We start from the raw sequence: 19,766 nt of genomic DNA, 5'->3' as shown, positions 1-19,766 counted from the left end.
TGTTTTCTGCTAGATAGGGATTTGTATTATTTTTCTCCATGTTTTTTTAGTTCTATAACGTTAACCAAATGTTTACCATGATAGCAAGCGGACAAACAAAATCTTATTTAATGTCAAAAACATAAAAGTGAAGTCCCATGTCCCCTAGTGGGGTAAGGGGCAGATGCATTATGCATGCATCTGTTTCACTGGCCGATATCCTTTAGGGACAAGTAGGTGATCAGCCCTCTGTGTCCTGCCGGACCGAGACATTTTTTTTTTTATAATTTCATCTCCACCTAGAATCGAACCTAGGACCCCTTGGTTCTTCGCTCACGCGTCAAACACTGTACCAATGTCAAAAACATGATAGCCATTAAATAAAACACAATCCAGCACAGAATCGCAAATTGTTACAAAATGTCGGCGAACGAATTGAAAAATTTTATTTTACATGCCTAGAGGGACAAATTTGTGGTCAAATAAATTGAATTATCTTGTAGTTTTAATATTTCTCAATGTAGCGTGTGTGGCCTCTGATGGAAATTGCGTATAATTGCTATCTTTATTTTAACAAGCATATCTATTACGTGCACTACAAACATACATAACGACGCCCCCGGGGAATAAAATGGTTATGCGCTATTACCACTTTTTTAATGTTTTTGCATTTTCGGCATCTATGGTGTCGTATGGTACCTACTGATTTTTTTTAGATTTTTTGACAGAAAATTCATAAAGTTATAACAACTTTTATTTTTATTCTACGGAAATCATGTAACAAATTCTTCCCGTAAAAACATCGTAGTCGTTCAATATGGAACGAACGCAGGTCGCGAGAAATCTGTAAGACATTATACAATTTTATTCTCGTAAATAAATTGATAATTCTTTTTAATAACATGCTTTACCTAAATTAGTTTGGTAAATCTTGAACGGTTAACGTATATTACTGCTTTATTATTGACATAATTATCAATACTATTTCACGTAAACATCTATTACAATATTCTTAATGAATTTGAAAACATGTAATAATGTGATGCTATTTTTTTCTCCTTCTATTAATATAGTATTTGGTTATTATTGTCTTTTTCGCTCGAATTTCGACAAGTTTTTACAAGTTACTATGCGCGGACGGCGCGGTGATCATGCACATTGCACAATAATCAATCATTGCGTAATTTGAAGTCGTTGAGATGTGACAAATAAAAATAATTAGTATTCTGTGATAATTATAATAATATATAAATTTAACCATGGAATATCGGCATAAAGGATTACGAGCTAGAAGAATTCTTAAAATGGTTGAGGGAGGTGAAAGTGGTAAGTATTTTTTTAATTATTACGTAAATAGGTAGGTATATTATTGAAATAAAAATTTAAAAGGAGGGTATTCGTATACTTACCAGCTTATTTTTTTATTTAAGTAGTTAAATACCCACCTCCTTCGGTATTATGCGTTCTGTATATTATAAACATACATATTGTTTATTTCAATAATTATTTCATTACAGGGTCTGAAGATATTAATGTTGTTGAAATGCCTGATATTCTTCCATGTGACGGCATAGCAACAAAAGTTTTAATTGGTACGTAGATACCTGTTCAATATGTAAAACGTGAGTTTGTTGTATTTTTTTATCTTAATTTAAGTATAATAATAATATCTGTTAATATTTTAGACGTACCGACTACATCTAACGGGGAACAAGGTGACAATGTACAGGAACCATCTTTAGATATATGTGAACTACAAAAAGTAAACCTAACTCGTGAAAATTCTACTGAAAATGAAATGCTATCCAGTTCTGGTACAGATTATATTGACATTATTAATCACCAGCTTATAAGAACACCAACATCAGTATCAAACCTTTCTTTTATATTAGAATTAGACAGTGTTGATTTTATTGCTTCGCCAGATGGGTATATTATTCATGCCAGTAAAAGTAAATCGAATACACCGACTCTGTTTGATTGCACAATACAGGAAGATAATACTATTTTAGACTCAGATGATAGAAACCTCGATGAAACATTAGTTCCTTTTGAGAATAATAAAGGTTCTGTACATAGCATAGTCGACGTAAAACATGTTAATATTGATATAAATAAGACTTTAACGCCTCAAAATAGATCTAATTTAAGCCCCAACGAGATGGTTATAATTATAAATAGCGATAAAAGCCCAAGGCAACAAGGTATAGTGATGTTAAGATGGCTACCAAAAGGCAGTATGAGACTATCTTTAATACAAAGTTTAATTATTCTTTTTTTCATCCTAAGAAGGATTTATGTGGTACGTGTACGCTTTATGAACAAGCAGAAGGCGAACATAAGGAATCATTCAAAGATAAATACGCAAAACATATACATAATACAGAAAGAATTCGTGAAATCAAAAATTCAGAAAAGGAAAATCTTAACGCAAACTTCAATCTAGCAATTTTTGATTTAGAAAATTTTTTAGGCGTACCTCAGTCAGAGGTAGGAATATTCCATTATAAACGGAAGTATCCTGTGTATAACTTCACTTTTCAACTTCAGTTTTCGATGCTTCAAGAAAGAAAGGATACTATTATATGTGGCATTTGCAAATTGCTAAAAGAGGATCAATAGAGATAGGTAGCTCTTTATAATTTTATTGAAGAACAATATTATAAACAAATAAATAAAATTTCATCTTATTCTGATGGTTGCGCAGGACAGAACAAAATAAGATTTGTGTTTGCCCCTTATCTGTTTGCTGCTAATAAGTTCAAACTGGAAATTTTTCATCGTTTCTTTGAATCTGGCCATAGCCAAAATGCATGCATGCGTAGAACGAGCAATGAAAAATAAACAAATTTATACACCTGATCACTTATATGGTATATTTATGAATGCTAAACAAAGTGGTGAAAAATACAAAGTCAAGAAAATGAGACAAGACAATTTTTATGACATAAAATCATTGATTACTGGACAAAATTGGCTAAATGATGCAAAAGGTAACAAAATATACTGGTCAAAGATAAAAGAAATAAAAGTTGCCCATACACATCCACAATCTGTTTACTTTAATATGATTATGATGACGACTATATTGAAATGAATATAAGAACAACTACAACTAAAAACACTAGAAAACGAAAATCTGCCTCTACCACAGCAACTTCGTCTATCGCTGATGACGTGACATTACAGCCAGCTTATAACGGTCCAGTTCCAATTTCTAAAGCTCTACACGAAGACCAGCTATTGAGTCTTTGTAGGATTAACGCCATACCTCTCCATTATCACAGTTTTTACAATTCGCTGATAAGCAACAAATAATACTGAAGCCGTTTTAGGTGAGGATGACTGTGACAGTGAGAGCAATGAAACAGGCTGATTGATTTTTTAGAACTAAGACTGATTAATGCCTATTGTAACAATTGTGATTTTCTTAAATAAAAATTATGTTTATTATACTTACTTCATTGTTTATTTTATTTAAGTTTTTACAATGTGACTGAAAAGCACCCTCGAAGTACCAAGTACCTAGTGGTGTTACAATAATTTATAACCAAAATTCATAAACATTACTGCATATTACGATGAACTCTCTAAGCACATTTATACAAAAACAAAGTCGTTATATAGCTATACGAAAAAAGACACTGGTAGCTTTTATAAGAACAAAATTGTATTAGTTTATTACAATAACCATTCATTCATGAAAAAAATGTAGAAAAACATCGTAATGTAGGGATATAGTTTTCATGATATTACAATTTCACGAGAATAAAATCGTTATGTGCCGTTACTTAGGATACACTTAAATATAAAATCAGTATTATACATTTTTTGTAATAACTTTAAAAGTATACATTATATATTTTTTTATTATAGCTACTTATTAAGAAAAAAAAATACCGAAAATAATGATGTATTGTATGTTAATATAGGCCGATTAGTTTATGAGCTAAAACAGAATAACGGTTTTTTGCTCGTCCTGTAAAATTTACTTTTGTCTATTACGATTTTATTCCCCGGGGGCGTCGATAAATGCTTCCCAATACTTAAATATGTAAGATTTTTGCAGCTTTTACTTTTAGTTCATGACGTTTACCAAAGACTCAAACCTAGTTGTCAACGAGATTTTTAACCATTGTAGGTAGAATTATAAATATAGGTAGTCTATAAAATAGTTACCTTACAATATTGAATATTCTTTACCTATACTCTTAAAACGGCTAAAACGTTTTAAAGAGTATCCTTGGAGAGAACTCCTAATTACATTTTGAGTTTTGTAAATAACGATTGGATCGCCCAGTAAGAGTTTGATTGTTTTATCAAAAGATACGAAACGTGCCTAATTGTTTCAGTTTAGGCTGTTTTCACATTGTCTGACAACTTCCAAATTTAGTTGAGAATTTAACGGCCATGTTTTATAGTTTGAATTGGAACGGTATATTAATATTTAATGGTTGAATAATCGGAAACGAAATAGATAAAAGTTGTAAATATCTATTGAACTGTTTTAATTTTTTTAAGCCACCATCAATTGAGAAAAATGATAATGTTTCTTTAGCCTTAATAATAGTTTAAAATTTTCATACCATCTGTAGTCTTATAACAATTTGTAAGCATAAACATTTTAGTAGGTACCTAGGCCATGGAATTGTTCCTTGGAATATCGATTAGTCAGAGTGCCTTGCGATCAACCTTCTGTTACCTGTCAAATATTTATACAGCACTAGTTGATCTCCCCGGCTTCGTAAGGGTAGATTAATTTTGTATTTTTACGATACTTCTTAACAATTATTATTATTCCAATGCTGTATAATTGACTCTTATTTTATGATAGCTTTCTACCAACGGCTTCGCCCGCGTACTTTAAGGACACGAGAAGAAAACCTGTATAATTCTTATCCCATATCCTTCCTCGTTCTACCAAATATAAGCCAAATCGGTTCAACAGTTGAGGCGTGAAGAAAAGAGAGACAAACCTACAGAGTAACTATCGCATTTTTAATAAAGCCGGATGGAAGGAAGATTTCGTATTTACATCAAGATGTTTTAAATTTTAACGGCATTACAATATTATACAATACAGTCTAGGATTACTTCAAAAAGGTAGCTCTTACATAATGGAATCAAGAACATTGCAATTTAGAAATACTCAAGCCTTACTTTTGAGTTGTTTTAACTTCATTGTTTAAATTGCGTTAAAAACTTGACGTTGAGACGCCGCGGCCGCTGAGACGCTCAGTTTCAAAGTTACTATATTTAGACTATATTTTGAGTCATTTGTGTTGTTAATATCTTATTTACCTTATGATTACATAGTGTAAAATAAATTTGCCGCTGTCTGTATGTTATCTTTAAAACTACACAACAGATTTTGTCTTAGTCTTTTTAATAGGTAGAGTTATAGTTTTAGACAATTTATAAATTAATATAATATTTGAAACAAAAATGTTAACTTACGATCTTATTTCATACAACCAATCAAGTAATTTGACATTTAAACGACAGTTTATATTTTCCTGGAACATAATTAATGCAAAATTCCTTGTACAATATTATGGTAAAATTAGCTATCCACATAAAGTGGCCCAAATTAATATCAACAACAAGCTTGATATTATAAGTATGGTACTCGTGTTTTAGTATGTTTATCTATAATGAAGTATCTACGAGAGTTATTAATATTTTCGTCATCTTAATTTATTACTGTGATGTTTATTTTAGAGTGTATAATGTTCTGCTTTAAGTCAGATGTTAAGTAAAATTCTAATTTAGTATAAATATTATGTTACTGATTTCATTTATACTGACGATGATTCTAACCTCATTGGAAGTAATAAAAATTCTTAATAATTAGCTGTTTTCTTCGTCGCATATAAAAAGAAATAAAACGCTAACGACCATGAATCCGAAAATTTAATCTAAATTCATGCAATTTTTGCTTAATTGAGTAACCCACACAGGAACGTTCCAATTTTTTAATATTCGTAGGATTTACTTATTTTTAGAACGCCCTTTAGACCACGTTAATAAAAATGTCGGATTACTGGATTTTTACCATTTTTTCCAGCAATATTAATACAGCCATATATTATAGGTCTTCAATATAATATTTCTTAACCGTTTTAATAATAAACTTATTAACTTAACTTAACTTATGAATATTTATCCTTATTGGTTTTTCTTCATAGAATAATTTCCAGTATTTGTATAATTTCTCGTTTAGTTCACACTCTTCATTAGAAGCCATGTAATCTTAAACATTGCCAACATTTTCAATTTTAAAAACTCATTCCTCATAATATTTCAATTGAAGCCCCATGTGTATTGCGCCTAAATATTCGATACAGAATTAATGTCAAAAGTTACGCTCACAGTTATACAATCGATGCTAATGAAAAATTAATTAGATTTGAATGGCGCTGTGTACAGACCCTTACAATCAATAGGCGGTACACACAAAGCGAGCAACCTCGCGAAGCAATTGCTACGCAAAACTCGGTCAGTGTGGATGTTGCTTATCATCAGCCCATACATAGTGTTCACACTGCAGGGACATGGGCCACCTATGAGACTACAGGCCATACTCTACCACGCTGAACAAGTGCGTTGGCAGATGTCACATGTCGTTATGGGCCCATTACACAATTAGCAGCGTTGGGCAAGTAAAGGCAATCACGATAGTGTAGAGTACCAAAATGTCTCAGATCAGCCATCATTGTGGATGTTTATTTATAATCGCCGTAATGGCGGCGACCATCGACGATTATTTGTTGGGCCAACGCGACGCTGCCTATTGCTTTCTCACGATGTTTTCCTTCACTATTTGGCTCGGCCGAGGAAAATGGTGTATGTTCGCGAGGCTGCTCGCTGTATAGAAACTCAATTATATTTCAATTGCGTTGTATACAGAGCTTTATACCAATTACATTTGGCATTACAATGCTTTCACGTTTTGTTTTGATCGTTGTATTGTTATCGCTCGCGATTTGGTTTTGCTGGTGTTTTTGAAGTTTTATTTTTGTGTCAATGAGTGTATGTTTTAGACTTTAGTGGATTTTGATCTTGTTAGGTATTTTTTCATAGCAGATCTGGTTTTAAACTGTAAAATAGAACTGAAAGTTGGTGCTTTGTAAATATGTGTTTGAATCTGTTCATATAAATAATATTGAAGTTTTTGCCTGTGATTATAAATTAGTGTAATTTTAAAAACAGTTAATTAATTGCACTAAATATTTTTGTTATCTTCCTGCTTTGATAGACAAAAAAGGCTGATTTCAGTAAAAAAATGTGGATACAATATAAGTAGTTAGCTAGTTATCTAATTACATTGAAACTGTTGATATATCGTTCGATAAATTGTCCCAAACCGTTCGTATATTATATAATATGTCGTAGATTATATTATACGGAAGTTATAACACTTACTGTTTGTAACTACAACCACAATTCAAACTGCTTTGATCGTCAATTTAATGACGGTTGTTATAGTTTTGACGACATATTATTATTTGTATGTATTTGTACAATGTTATCTCTGTCACCAGGGAAATGAGTAATTAAATGGTTTGGGAAAGATTTTCTTACATTAAAATTCGTTCGTAATTTTAAATATTACATTCATCTATTGATTTCGAGGCATTTTCCAGCTGTGAAATAACTAATTTAAGTTTATTAAATCATGCCTTTTATTACTTATCGATTAACTAATTACTAATAACATGTTATATTATTTTGCTACATTGTTTTATTTCAACAATATACACTAATTTGTTTCATTTTGTGAGTAGGTACAATAAACTACATTGGTTATCTTAGAGCATAAATCCAATGTTCTTAGTTTCTTATCATTAAGTTACTGTATATTATCACAATATAACCGTCGTATTACATGACGAATTACGTGTGACTTTCAAACCTAAAAATTTTAACGATTCAACTGCAGAATAACATTTAAATTCCTACCAATGTTTATTGCTTTTAAAAGCATTTGGTTTTCAATTGGTTTGGATTAAAAGAGGGGTTAGGTGACATAGAGTAAACGAGTTAAATATTCAAAAACGATTTATTTAATTTATTACCTGTATGCGATAGCTGTTTGTTCATATACAAAGTCAAATTCTAATTCATGTTCAACTTTTTTGTGCAAAAATTAGGAATTATTTATCTACATAATATCTATTTGTCTGTCTATGTGTTTTCTACTTAACCCCGAGACGGCGGAAAATTATTTCGAAAGGTGTAGTCCGGGATACATCGCCCATTTTTGCAAGTGATTACTATCAAGCTAATTTTTCGTGAGTAGCTTTATTTTGATGAGATGCCCAATAATTTCATGTACGAAACTCTCGATTGTGGTAGCTTACTGAGGTAACAAGGATGAAAATTTTTGATTTGACGGTTCTCAAATATTTACTACGCAATTTGTAGGACAATATGTCTGTTGAATTATATAAGTATTAAATAAGTGAAAATAAAAAAATCAGCTGGTTAGTAATCATTTATGATGACTTCGTTATCGATACACATTGGAAAGGGGGACTCTTTGATCAAACCATAGATTTTGTAGGACAAATATTTTTTCTAATAATTTAGATAATTATCTTGAGATTGAACAAAAAAAAACATTCAGTTAGTAATTAATATTTGAGAACCATCAAATCAAAATATTTTATCCTTGTTTCCTCTGGTAGCTACCACAATCGAGAGTTTTGAACATGAAATTATTGGGCATCTCATCAAAATAAAGCTACTCACGAAAAATTAGCTTGATAGTAATCACTTGCAAAAATGGGCGATGTATCCCGGACTAGTGGCCAGCTACCAAATATCACAAGAGTTAGCAAAGCTCCTTTTTTAAAGACTAAAAAAATCACGTTTAGCGCGGACAGTGTCATCAAAAGCAGCCATAACCTTTTGTAATAAAGCACATATTTGAATAAACATTAATTCAGCGTTAGTCAATACATTAATCCAAGATCACAGTGATAAGGGACCAAAGCCATTTAATTTGGGAGGGTCTAAAAGGGCCCTTAAACCTACTCATATGGACTTTTTAATTTCAACCCCGGTTTGAAATGGTTTTAATTATTGTTTAGATTTAACGTTTGCTTATAAATTTGTTTATTTAAATTACCTTTAGTTTGGGATTAGACTTTGTTGTGTAGGACCGAATGTTTGTGTAATTTTGGAAGTAAATATTTGACTATTTTTAGGGTTTTATTTAAAGTGTAAAAGAGTAGGTATAAAGTAGACCTTTTTGCAATTTAAAAAATTATATGATTACTTAAAAAAAGTACAAAATAGTGACGTAATACGAGATATCAGGGTAAAAGGTTAATATTCAAAGCTTTAGTTTATTATTTTCAGGCACTTATTAATACTTTTTTTTTCAGGTATATATCGGTAGAATCTTTGGAAGCTATTTTTGAGTCGAAGATACGATTCATATTTCTACAATGTGATCAAGAATGAAGAATCGTTACAATATTATAATGAGCTGTCGGTATACCTACACTACGTTATTTGCTGACTAACCACTCGTCCGATCTCCGCCCAGGATGAAAACGAAATAAAATATAGCCTATGTGACTCAGGAAAAATGTAGCTTTCTGCTGGTGAAGGAATTTTTGAAATCGGCCAAGTACTTTTCGTTTAAAAACATTATAATCATACATACAAAATCACAAATGTTTCATTTTTATAGCATTTATATTATTAATCATGACTTTTGGTTATATTTTTTTTTTTATTATAATATAACAACAATGTTTGAACGTTTTGTTTCAGAACAGATAAGACAACTTTTAAAATAGTAAATAGGTATATCTATATATGAGAACATTTTCATAATATTCCTACCGTATGCCAACAACCTTTAGGACAACTTGCCAAGACCGAAAACTACTATAATTATAATCAAGGTATGTTGGATCCACACAATATTAGTATTGTTATTTCTTTTAGTTTCTATAGTTTCGCTTCTATCGCGTTAAAAGCTTAGTTTTTTTCCATTATCTCTACATTCCTAGTACTTTAGACTTTACTAGAATTCCTTATCTATTTTCATATTATTTAACTTATATTATTATATATTAAGATATTATAAAGCTGAAGAGTTTTTTTGTTTGAACGCGCTAATCTCAGGAACTACTGATCCGATTTGAAAAATTATTAGTAATAGCCCAATAAATAATAAATTAATAAATTAATAATAATTATTAATAGATAGCCCATTTATCGAGAAAGGCTATAAGTTATATATCATCACGCTAATACCAACAAGAGCAGAGCCACGCGGGTGAAACCGCGGGGTGCAGCTAGTATTAGATATATTTATCGCTATCAACCGCAATATTTAAGTTTAGTAAGTAAGTTTTATAAGAATCTTCCTATCTATTCATTTACATAACAACATCAATATTTATAAATTTAAGCAGGAGTCAATGTTGATTCAATACATAATTTAAAACCTTATTTGGCCCGCTAAAAGCCATTATTCATACAATGATTACGGAATAAAATCACAGAGAACTGTAACATCAGGTTCGTTTTAATGTTTAAGGGCTTGGTCTAGTAGTGCAAACAAATGCATCCTGTCATCCTATATGTAAATAATACAAATGTACTAAGGGAAAGTTGCTCCACTTAATTTTTAAAAATTAAATCATTCGTATAATTTAATATTCGTATTAAGTACCAAAAATGACAATTTGAAACAATTTTCGTGAAAATTACACCAGGTGATTTTTTTTTATCAGTACACAAAATTTGCGAATACTTTCTATTGATATCTTCAACTTCATGTTTATATAACTGATCAACTTTTACAAAGAAATTTGGACGAAATATAAAAAAAAATAAGCTTTCCATACAAAATGCATAACTCTATACATTTTTTTCGACCTAAGTTTCTTAGTGAAAGTTGTTCAGTTTAACTAATAAAACGGATAAACAAATTTTGTATTTAATAAAAAAAATGTAATGTTTGTGTTAAAAAATTATAAAATAGAAAAATACGCAAATGAAAACAAAAGATATTTATTTCTGACTAGCTTCCGCCCGCGACTCCGTCCGCGCGGATGTCAGTCTTCGCGTCTTCTACAGATTTATTATATTATGTATAATATATAGATTTATATTGATAAACCTAATAAATCTTTTGCTAGCATTCTGATGCTTTATCGGTTGCACTGGATTTATCTCTTTTTTTTCAATCGCTTGAATAATATAGGATGGGTCCTTAATGGGCATCGAATGCTGAAGTCTCGAATCAATCAATTCTGACAGTAGGCCGTTCCGTTCCGTTCCGTTCCAGCCTTTTAAGACGTCCACTGCAGGACATAGGCCTCCCCCAAAGATTTCCATAACGACCGATCACCAGCGGCCTGACTCCAGCGGCTCCCCGCCACTTTGATCAGGTCGTCGTGACAGTAGGCAATTTATGTAAAATCCAATAATGGTCCATCATTTTATTTTGCCTAAACGTTACATACTTTTTTATGTATTCTATTTTATATATTCTATTTTTAACGAATGATTCACTCCAGTCCAAACAGCAAATAAGCAGACTTCTGCTTCTGCAACGTTTAGTTGTCCCTGAATTTGGAAAAAATAGTCATGATTCTTATCTATGACAAAAGTGTTATTTTTTGCGTTGTATTTCAAATATTAAATTTTTTTTTAACCGCATCTTCCGCATTCATGTCTTTTGCCGGAATTAGACATTTAACTTCTACTAGTCCCATTTTCCCTTTTTGATATGGGAGTGTATAAAGTAAATTTTTTAGATATTTCTCGTTATACTTTTAAAAAGTTATTATTGTCATTTTGCTCATTAGGTAAAGTAATTTCGATATCAGTTTTAAGTTTTTTGATACGTGCAATAATAACGTCATAATCGCCTGCACATACTTATCGATTACACCCTGTATACAATCCACCATCCACATTCATAATGTTTTCCTGTCCTCCTCTCCTTTACGCTGTTCACCGATACATTTTAAATGAGTAAATCTGCTACCACTGAAGGATGTTTCATTGTGATCAGCAAATTTTCACCACTGTTGTCGATTATTTGTTTTTCATTTTTAATCAGCAATTGGGAATCATCAGTTTTGTTTTTTGCAGATTGGTGATGTACCCTAACAATACGTCGAAAAGGGAAAGCATCAACGAATTATAGTTTTCGTCCTCTTTTTTTATTCTTCGCGTCTCTGTTACTTCTGTTTGTTTAGTTCTCAACCCCACTGAATTTTGATGATGTGATGATAATCCATTCGTTTTAATATTGGTACTTAGAGTTGGTAGACTAAACTAGAAATGGTGGACTAAATTTGTCAGCGCGTCTGTAAGATCAGAATATAAAACCAACATCCTGTATTTAAGTTACAAAATTAATAATCAAACAACATGCCGCTACGTTGAAAATGACTAGAAGAAAAAATTAAAACACCTCGGATCAATTTTGGAGTAAACAAATCATTTTCCCCGTATGGGGATTTCCCCGGATGAACTTGGGAAGTTCAAGTTCTCAATACAAGTTTATATTATATTTCGTATTTCTCAAACGAAAAATAAACATTTTTGGAACTTCAAAAAAATTATATTATAAGAAAATTTATGAGCTTACTGTAGTTTTAAAGAAATATACATCCCTTTACTGACACCCCGTAAAATAAAGAAATTGTTGCCAATCACCTTTGCAATCTATTTGGTTTCATTAACTTTATGTTCGAAGATAATTTTTTTTCTAGTAGTTACACGCGTATTTTTTTCGTTTATTTTCCATATCGAAATCAAATGTTTAAAAATACGAATATTTGCACAAAACTAAGATAAAAATAATCAATTAACAAAAATATTAAATTTAATGAAGTAAAGCAACTTTCACTTCGGTATGAAGGAAAATCGAGCGTAGAGCACACGTCAGAACGCTCCGGCCCAAGGAGCGCGACTAAAGAAATTCGCTAGGATTTTTCCTTATTATTTTAAATATTTTTTTAATATTTAAAGAATTATCAAAATTCAAAAAAAAAATTTTTTAAAGGATTAATACTCATTGGTCTTCAACCAACTCGAATAAATTAATGGAAAAAATAACTTTTAGCAGTATTTATCAATCGATTTTGTATGGCAAAAAATGGGAAATTTAATGAATTTATAACGCTCTAATTAAGAAAATCATAAGTTTTTCGGCAATTGTATTCAGCAGTTTTTAATAACGACTATATAAGGATAATAATGCGCTGATCAGATTATGTAAATTGTAATCGGTTGCAACGTAGTGAGTGCACAAACTTAGCTCGAAATGATTTTGGGGGAAAGAGACTTATCTTGAAGGCCTGATTAAGGTAACATAAAGTAACTTTATAAATGTGAAAAAATTCACGCGCATTGCGTATATAACACTAATTGATAAACAAGAAAAAAAAATTCAGTTTATCATTTCATTAGCCGGGAAAAAATTGTCAAATAACTTGTTGAAAACGCAATTTTGCTAGACTGCAGCCTTAAGTGAAGCGAGTCAGTTTTCATTATTTAGCGAGAGGCGACAACGGCCGTGAGATTAATAATTTTAACGTGTTTTTAACGTTGTTTGGGCAAATAGTTTGGGGCTTGTTTAGTTTAAAAAACGAGTAACAAGGTGTAAATTAAAATATTGAGTTTGAGTTAAAAAAAATGTTGGACTCTATATTATTGTCTAATGATACACAGGCATTATATTTTTAGGCAGTTATGTATGTAAGAACAAGCCGGTTTTTAATTTTATTAATAAATAGTTTATTATTATTTTTATTAAGATGCTCTATATACATTCTATATTAAGACGAACGATGAAATTCCTATTTCTTGTGTTTGATTTTATTTCAGTAATAAAAGACAAGTTACAAGACAAAATTGTTGTTTTATTTCTAATAAAAAAAATACCCACACACGCACAGCCACAGACACACACACACACACACACACAAACACACATACGCTATATAAAATAAAATAAAATAAAAAATCATTTATTGAACCAAAATACATTACACAAAAAAGAGGACCCCAGACTCCTAATATAGCTTTCGCTGTGTTTCAGGAGCCTGTGCCTTCCCGATACACTATTATATACAACGTTCAATAGCAATACAAAAAATAAATCTATTTAAAACAATGTAATTCTATTAACCAATTTGCAAAAATTATATAATAAATTTCTAAAATAATTATTAGATTAGTTAATTAGTATTAGTTCATAAAAAAAAATGTTAAATCTGTATGTAGGTAGTATATTATGTGTGTGTGTGTGTGAGGTGTGTGGGTGGTTTGTGGATATAATGCTAGAGTGCAATAAATAAATAATAAGATTAATGTAATAAATAAAATAATGTCATAAATAAATTCCAATGTCGTTAATCATCGTAAATAAATGGATTTGTTTAGGTTAGAATATTAATGACATTTCAATTTAGTGGGTCAGATTATTTTATTTTTATGTAAAAAAAAAGTACATAATTTCATATAATTTTAGAGTATAATTTACTTTGAGTAGAAATTAATAAGTGCTCTACGTCTGAATATTCAAGTGATAGCAGCCATTCTTTTAGTTTGTATTTTATTTTATGATTGGTGAGAGCAAATGCGTGATTGTAGTATAAACTAAATATATAAAACAACAATTCAAAAAACCAGTGACCAGTCAATAGAATGCGTTCGAGAATATTCGACAGGTATTAAAATTACTTCATCCCACTGCACTGTACTGTACTGTCAAATTGACATAATTCCGGATCGGGTTTTACAAGCCCTAGTTTCACTTTCATACTCGTGTTCGTATGTCTGTCAATCCGATGGGATTTAATTCCATTTTTCATACTACCAGGTAAATGGGCGCAAGTTTGACGTAGCTTTGTGAAGTTACTTACCCAAAGAGTCGTATAATTTTATCCTTAATTTACTGAAGAAAAAAAGTTGATTTCCATTCTATTTATTAAAAGAATTCTATGAAAGTGACAGAAAGTCTTCAGACCCCTTGAACCGCCTTCAAAATGTCATTAACTGGAAACTATTGACAAATTCATGACCTTTAAAGGTCGAACTTTGTGTTAACAAATAACCAATTTGATTATATATACAAGATTGATGACTCATTTTAAAATGATTAACAATTTGATGAAATGAAAATTATTTATATTGATGAATAAACATTTTGATTTTATGGTTAACTAGCTTTCCGCCCGCGGCTTCGCCCGCGTTTTCAAAGAAAAACCCGTTCCCGTAGGATTTCCGGGATAAAACCTATCCTATGTCCTTTCTCGGGTATCAAAATATCTCTATACCAAATTTCATGCAAATTGGTTCAGTAGTTAAGGCGTGATTGAGTAACAGACAGACAGACAGAGTTACTTTCGCATTTATAATATTAGTATGGATTATTTTATTAAAATATAGCATCATCATTATTAGGCATTAAAATGTCTGTTAGTTTATTGTAACAGTGAATAATGAAGCTTTCGCCGCAAAAAATAATATTATTATGTTATGTAGAGAGCATTCGTTTGGTGTATACTAGCCGCCTACCCGGATTGTTCCGGAATAAACAGTTTAAGTCCTTACTCTATTTCAGGTATCATACTAATTACAAAATGATTATTTATTTAATACAATAAAAATACGTAGGAACATAAGAAACAATTAATTAATATTTCCTAAATAGAATATTATTAATGTAAAAGTAGATTAATGTAATATTATGACTTTATTTTCGTTTCCAAGTTTATGTAAAGTTAATACATGCTTAAATCCCCACTAATATTATATTTGCGAAAGTAACTCTGTCTGTCTGTTACGCTTTTCCGCTTAAACCTCTCAACCGATTTTGATGAAATTTGGCACAGACAATCTTTAGACCCTGAGAAAGAACATAGACTAGCTTTTATCAAAACACCACGCGGGCATGTTAGTGAACTTAGCAGATCATTTTTAGCAGATCAAAAAAAAATGTGAGTTCTTATCGCGTGCAGTTGAGTTCTACAGTTCCTGATACTTTTTAGAAATAGTTCTGGCGTTTTTACCTTAAAAAACGACATTTGAAAAAATAATCTGCCAACTTCCCGTAGCAGATCATTTTTAGCAGATCAAAAAAAAATGTGAGTTCTTATCGCGTGCAGTTGAGTTCTACAGTTCCTGATATTTTTTAGAAATACTCGCGTAAAATGAAACACTAGAAAATTTATTTATGTCATATTTCATCACGCCGTAGCACCATGCCGTAGCATCATGCCGTAGCATCACGCCGTAGCATCACGCCGTAGTATCATGCCGTAGCATCATGCCGTAGCATCATGCCGTAGCATCATGCCGTAGCATCATGCCGCAGCATCATGCCGTAGCATCGCGCTGTAGCATTACGCCGTAGCATCACGTCGTAGCATCACGCCGTAGCATCATGCCGTAGCATCACGCCGTAGCATCATGCCGTAGCATCACACCGTAGCATCACACCGTAGCATCGCGCCGTAACACATGCCGTAGTATTACGCCGTAGCATCACGCCGTAGCATCACAGCGTAGCATCACGCCGTAGCATCACGTCGTAGCATCACGTCGTAGCATCACGTCGTAGCATCACGTCGTAGCATTACGTCTTAGCATCACGTTAAGCCGGGTCCAGGTCGGGTTTTTTCAAATGTCGTTTGTTAAGGTAAAAACGCCAGAACTATTTCTAAAAAGTATCAGGAACTGTAGAACTCAACTGCACGCGATAAGAACTCACATTTTTTTTTGATCTGCTAAAAATGATCTGCTAAGTTCACTAACATCACGCGGGCGAAGCCACGGCGGAAGCTAGTGGTACATAATATTAATAATAACAAAGTTAACTAGTAGGATAACTGAATATGTTTATTAATTAATCAAGAAATAAATTAATCCTGAATTCATCCGATAACCACTTTTCAAAATAATATAACACGTATTACTTATACAATCATGTGGAGAAAATAAATTGATTGATACAGAAAAGCACTCAGTGTTTAATGTACTTCATCCTTCACATTTAATTTATTAAGAAACTAGACACTTTTCCCGGCTTCGCCCACGTAGAGTCGAGCTAAAAACATACGTAATGAATCTATGATATATATAAAAAAGCTAGATACGTTACCCGCTCTCTATTTTGGCAAGAAAAAACTCAGCTAAGTGCCCGAGTTTCACTTAGTCACGCACCATTCAGCGTCGTGGCTGGACGTTCTTTTTTATAGTACATGAGTGAGACATGTACCTATTATGTCTCGTGCGTGAGAGTGAAAGAGAGAACAACTGTATTGGTGATAATGCGTTAGTAAGTAGGTATGTATTAATTACGCTGTTTTTTAGTGCAATGATGTTGGCGTATGCCGCGTCTACTAGTATAATAGAGTCATTGTAATGAATTGAGAAAAGATGTAGGTACTGTTATAATAATTTAAGTATGATGTCACAAACATGCCTTTTAATAATATATTATCTACTAACTAGCGATCCACTCGTGCTTTGCCCATGGTATAAACAAACCTATAACACAATCTAACGGTGAAATAATTTTTGAAATCAGCCCAGTAGTTCCTGAAATTTGCACGTTCAAACAAACAAACTCTACAGTTTTATATTACTAGCCTACCGCTCACGGCTTCGCCTGCTTCGTAGAAAACTTAACAAATTATACTAGAACCTTCCTCAAAAACCACTATATCTATTAAATAAACCGCATCAAAATTCGTTGTGTAGTTTTAAGAATAAAGCATACATAGCGACAGCGACTTTATTTTATCCTTTGTATTATGTAGTGATAAGGAAATCACAGAAAGAAACAAAAATATACTATAAAAGCGTGATTGTATATTTATTGATCGTGCGATCATTTCATCAAACGAGGCCCGGGAATTTTTAATGTCGAGGCTTTGTCTTGAATTTATAAGTACCTACTCAGGAGATTAATATCCGTGATCCACGATGTTTATAATATTTTGAAATGTACGTTTATAGGTAAATAATATGGTAACAATTTCGTCGGGAATTGTGTATAACATTTATGTTAAATGTGTTTTGTGTAAAATTAAATTAATAGGATTTATTATACGTTCGTACCACGATTGTCGTGAATGATTTATGAAATCCCAGTATTTTTAGTCAATAAACGAGTGTATGTATATATACACAAGCAAAAACAGATATATTAAAAATGTGGCTGGTGAACATACATAAAAAATATACAGTCCTCCTCCTTTCTTGAAGTCAATAACACTTAGGAAGAAATGTAGAGCCTTCTCGAAAAATACGATCCTGTGCCAGGCAATCCAAAATAAATGTTTTATAGTAGAAATGCACTTATAGTGGACTTTCTTTAAGATGTATACTGCAATTGTTTTAGACAGCTTAAATAACCTCACTCAGGAAATCTCTCACTCAAAAATATATTGAAAACTAGCGGTCCACCCCAGCTTCGGCTGTAGTACATGCTTTCGTTTTCTCATCATAATTTCTTATCATCCACCATCCTCGTACTTCAAGAAATATTATTAAAAAAAATATTAACGAAATAGGTTCAGCCGTTCTCGTGTTTCGTTTCATTTTTATATTACAGAAGATAAACTCACTATACCGATTTTGAGTAACTCTGCTCTCACTCACACAACAATAAATGTCATCGGATTTTTTAATAGAGCCCTTGCTTAAAAAACACTAGTATAAATAATAAAATATTATATTCAGTATATGTTATTGTAAATTAACCAAACGTGAATTCTAGTAAAGTAGTGAATATGTTTTATTACAGTCTCATAAATATTTCAGCTTCGAAAATTTAGTTCTCAACAAAACTCATGATTTATTGTCTAATAATTTTCAAATAAAATCTATATAATATATCTTCATTACTTCTTGACAGTGTATAATAAAGTTGAGCAAAGAGCAAAATAAATGCTCAAGTTAATAGTAATGTATGCCAGTGTAATAAAGCAGAAGATATCAAAACAAGACGTGTTTCAAATTAGTTACAAAAAAGCTTAAAAACTGCCGTGTATTTTCCTATAATATTATCATCACTAGGTATCTTAGCTAGGTATACAGTGTGTTATCGTTAAGTGTGCACAAGCGATTATTCCGTAACTATTGCAGATATCAAAAAACTTTAAACTGATATCGAAAGTATTTGACCTTATGAGTAAAATGGCCATAATAATTTTTTAAAATAAAACGAGAATATTCGCCTGTGCACACTTAACGATTACACCCTGTATAGTATGTACTATAAAACAAAATCGCTTTCTCTGTCCCTATATTCTGATGTATGCTTAAATCTTTAAAACTACGCCACGGATTTTGATGCACATTTTTCAATAGATAGAGTGATTCAAGAGGAAGGTTTTAATGTAAAATTTATTAGGTTTCAGACCAAGCGGACGAAGCCGCGGGAGGAAAGCTAGTTATCTATAAATCTTTGTCCACGTGAGCTTGATAAAAGGTTTTTTCTTTCCTTGTGGAATCTACTGAAACCATGAAAAGAAACATAACATTAATTAATCAACCGATGTTCCCAAAAACGAAGCAGAATCTCAATGCGACTCTATTTTTTTTTGTTACGTGGGTTTTCAACCGATTGACTTGATTATTTTTGTGTTCGGTAAGAAAATTTTTATTCATTATTAATCATTAAATTAGTTTTGAAGTACCTCCTTCTCTGGAACGTTGGTATCCATTTTTTTTAATATCCCACAAATAACACAAATTACATTTAATATAGCTTTTTTAAATACATGGTCTAC

General features: G+C 31.6%; 1 protein-coding gene across 1 annotated transcript; it reads left to right on the top strand.

The window, feature by feature from the left end:
- The first annotated feature begins 1,238 nt into the window (after positions 1-1,238).
- LOC149907305 (uncharacterized) lies at positions 1,239-6,628 on the top strand. The gene is made up of 4 exons (XM_090103871.1): positions 1,239-1,305; positions 1,497-1,571; positions 1,665-2,216; positions 6,387-6,628. The coding sequence occupies exons 1-4, from the start codon at positions 1,239-1,241 to the stop codon at positions 6,626-6,628; spliced, it is 936 nt and encodes a 311-aa protein (XP_089959997.1).
- The last annotated feature ends 13,138 nt before the right edge of the window (positions 6,629-19,766 follow it).

The sequence above is a fragment of the Colias eurytheme genome, chromosome 7 (genome assembly GCF_061535395.1).
Source record: "Colias eurytheme isolate Ceu_HAF_F1 chromosome 7, ilColEury1 Martin Lab GWU primary, whole genome shotgun sequence".
NCBI classification, from domain to species: Eukaryota; Metazoa; Arthropoda; class Insecta; order Lepidoptera; family Pieridae; genus Colias; species Colias eurytheme.
The sequence above is the reverse complement of the archived record's forward strand: the minus strand, read 5'-3'. Positions and strand labels throughout refer to the sequence as shown.

Excerpts from the sequence above, each read along its gene's own strand:
- LOC149907305 (XM_090103871.1), top strand. The coding sequence starts at position 1,239 with ATGGAATATCGGCATAAAGGATTACGAGCTAGAAGAATTCTTAAAATG. Across the intron at positions 1,572-1,664 it reads AGCAACAAAAGTTTTAATTG|ACGTACCGACTACATCTAAC; the intron begins GTACGTAGATAC and ends TTAATATTTTAG. Across the intron at positions 2,217-6,386 it reads AAGATGGCTACCAAAAGGCA|ATTTGAATGGCGCTGTGTAC; the intron begins GTATGAGACTAT and ends AAAATTAATTAG.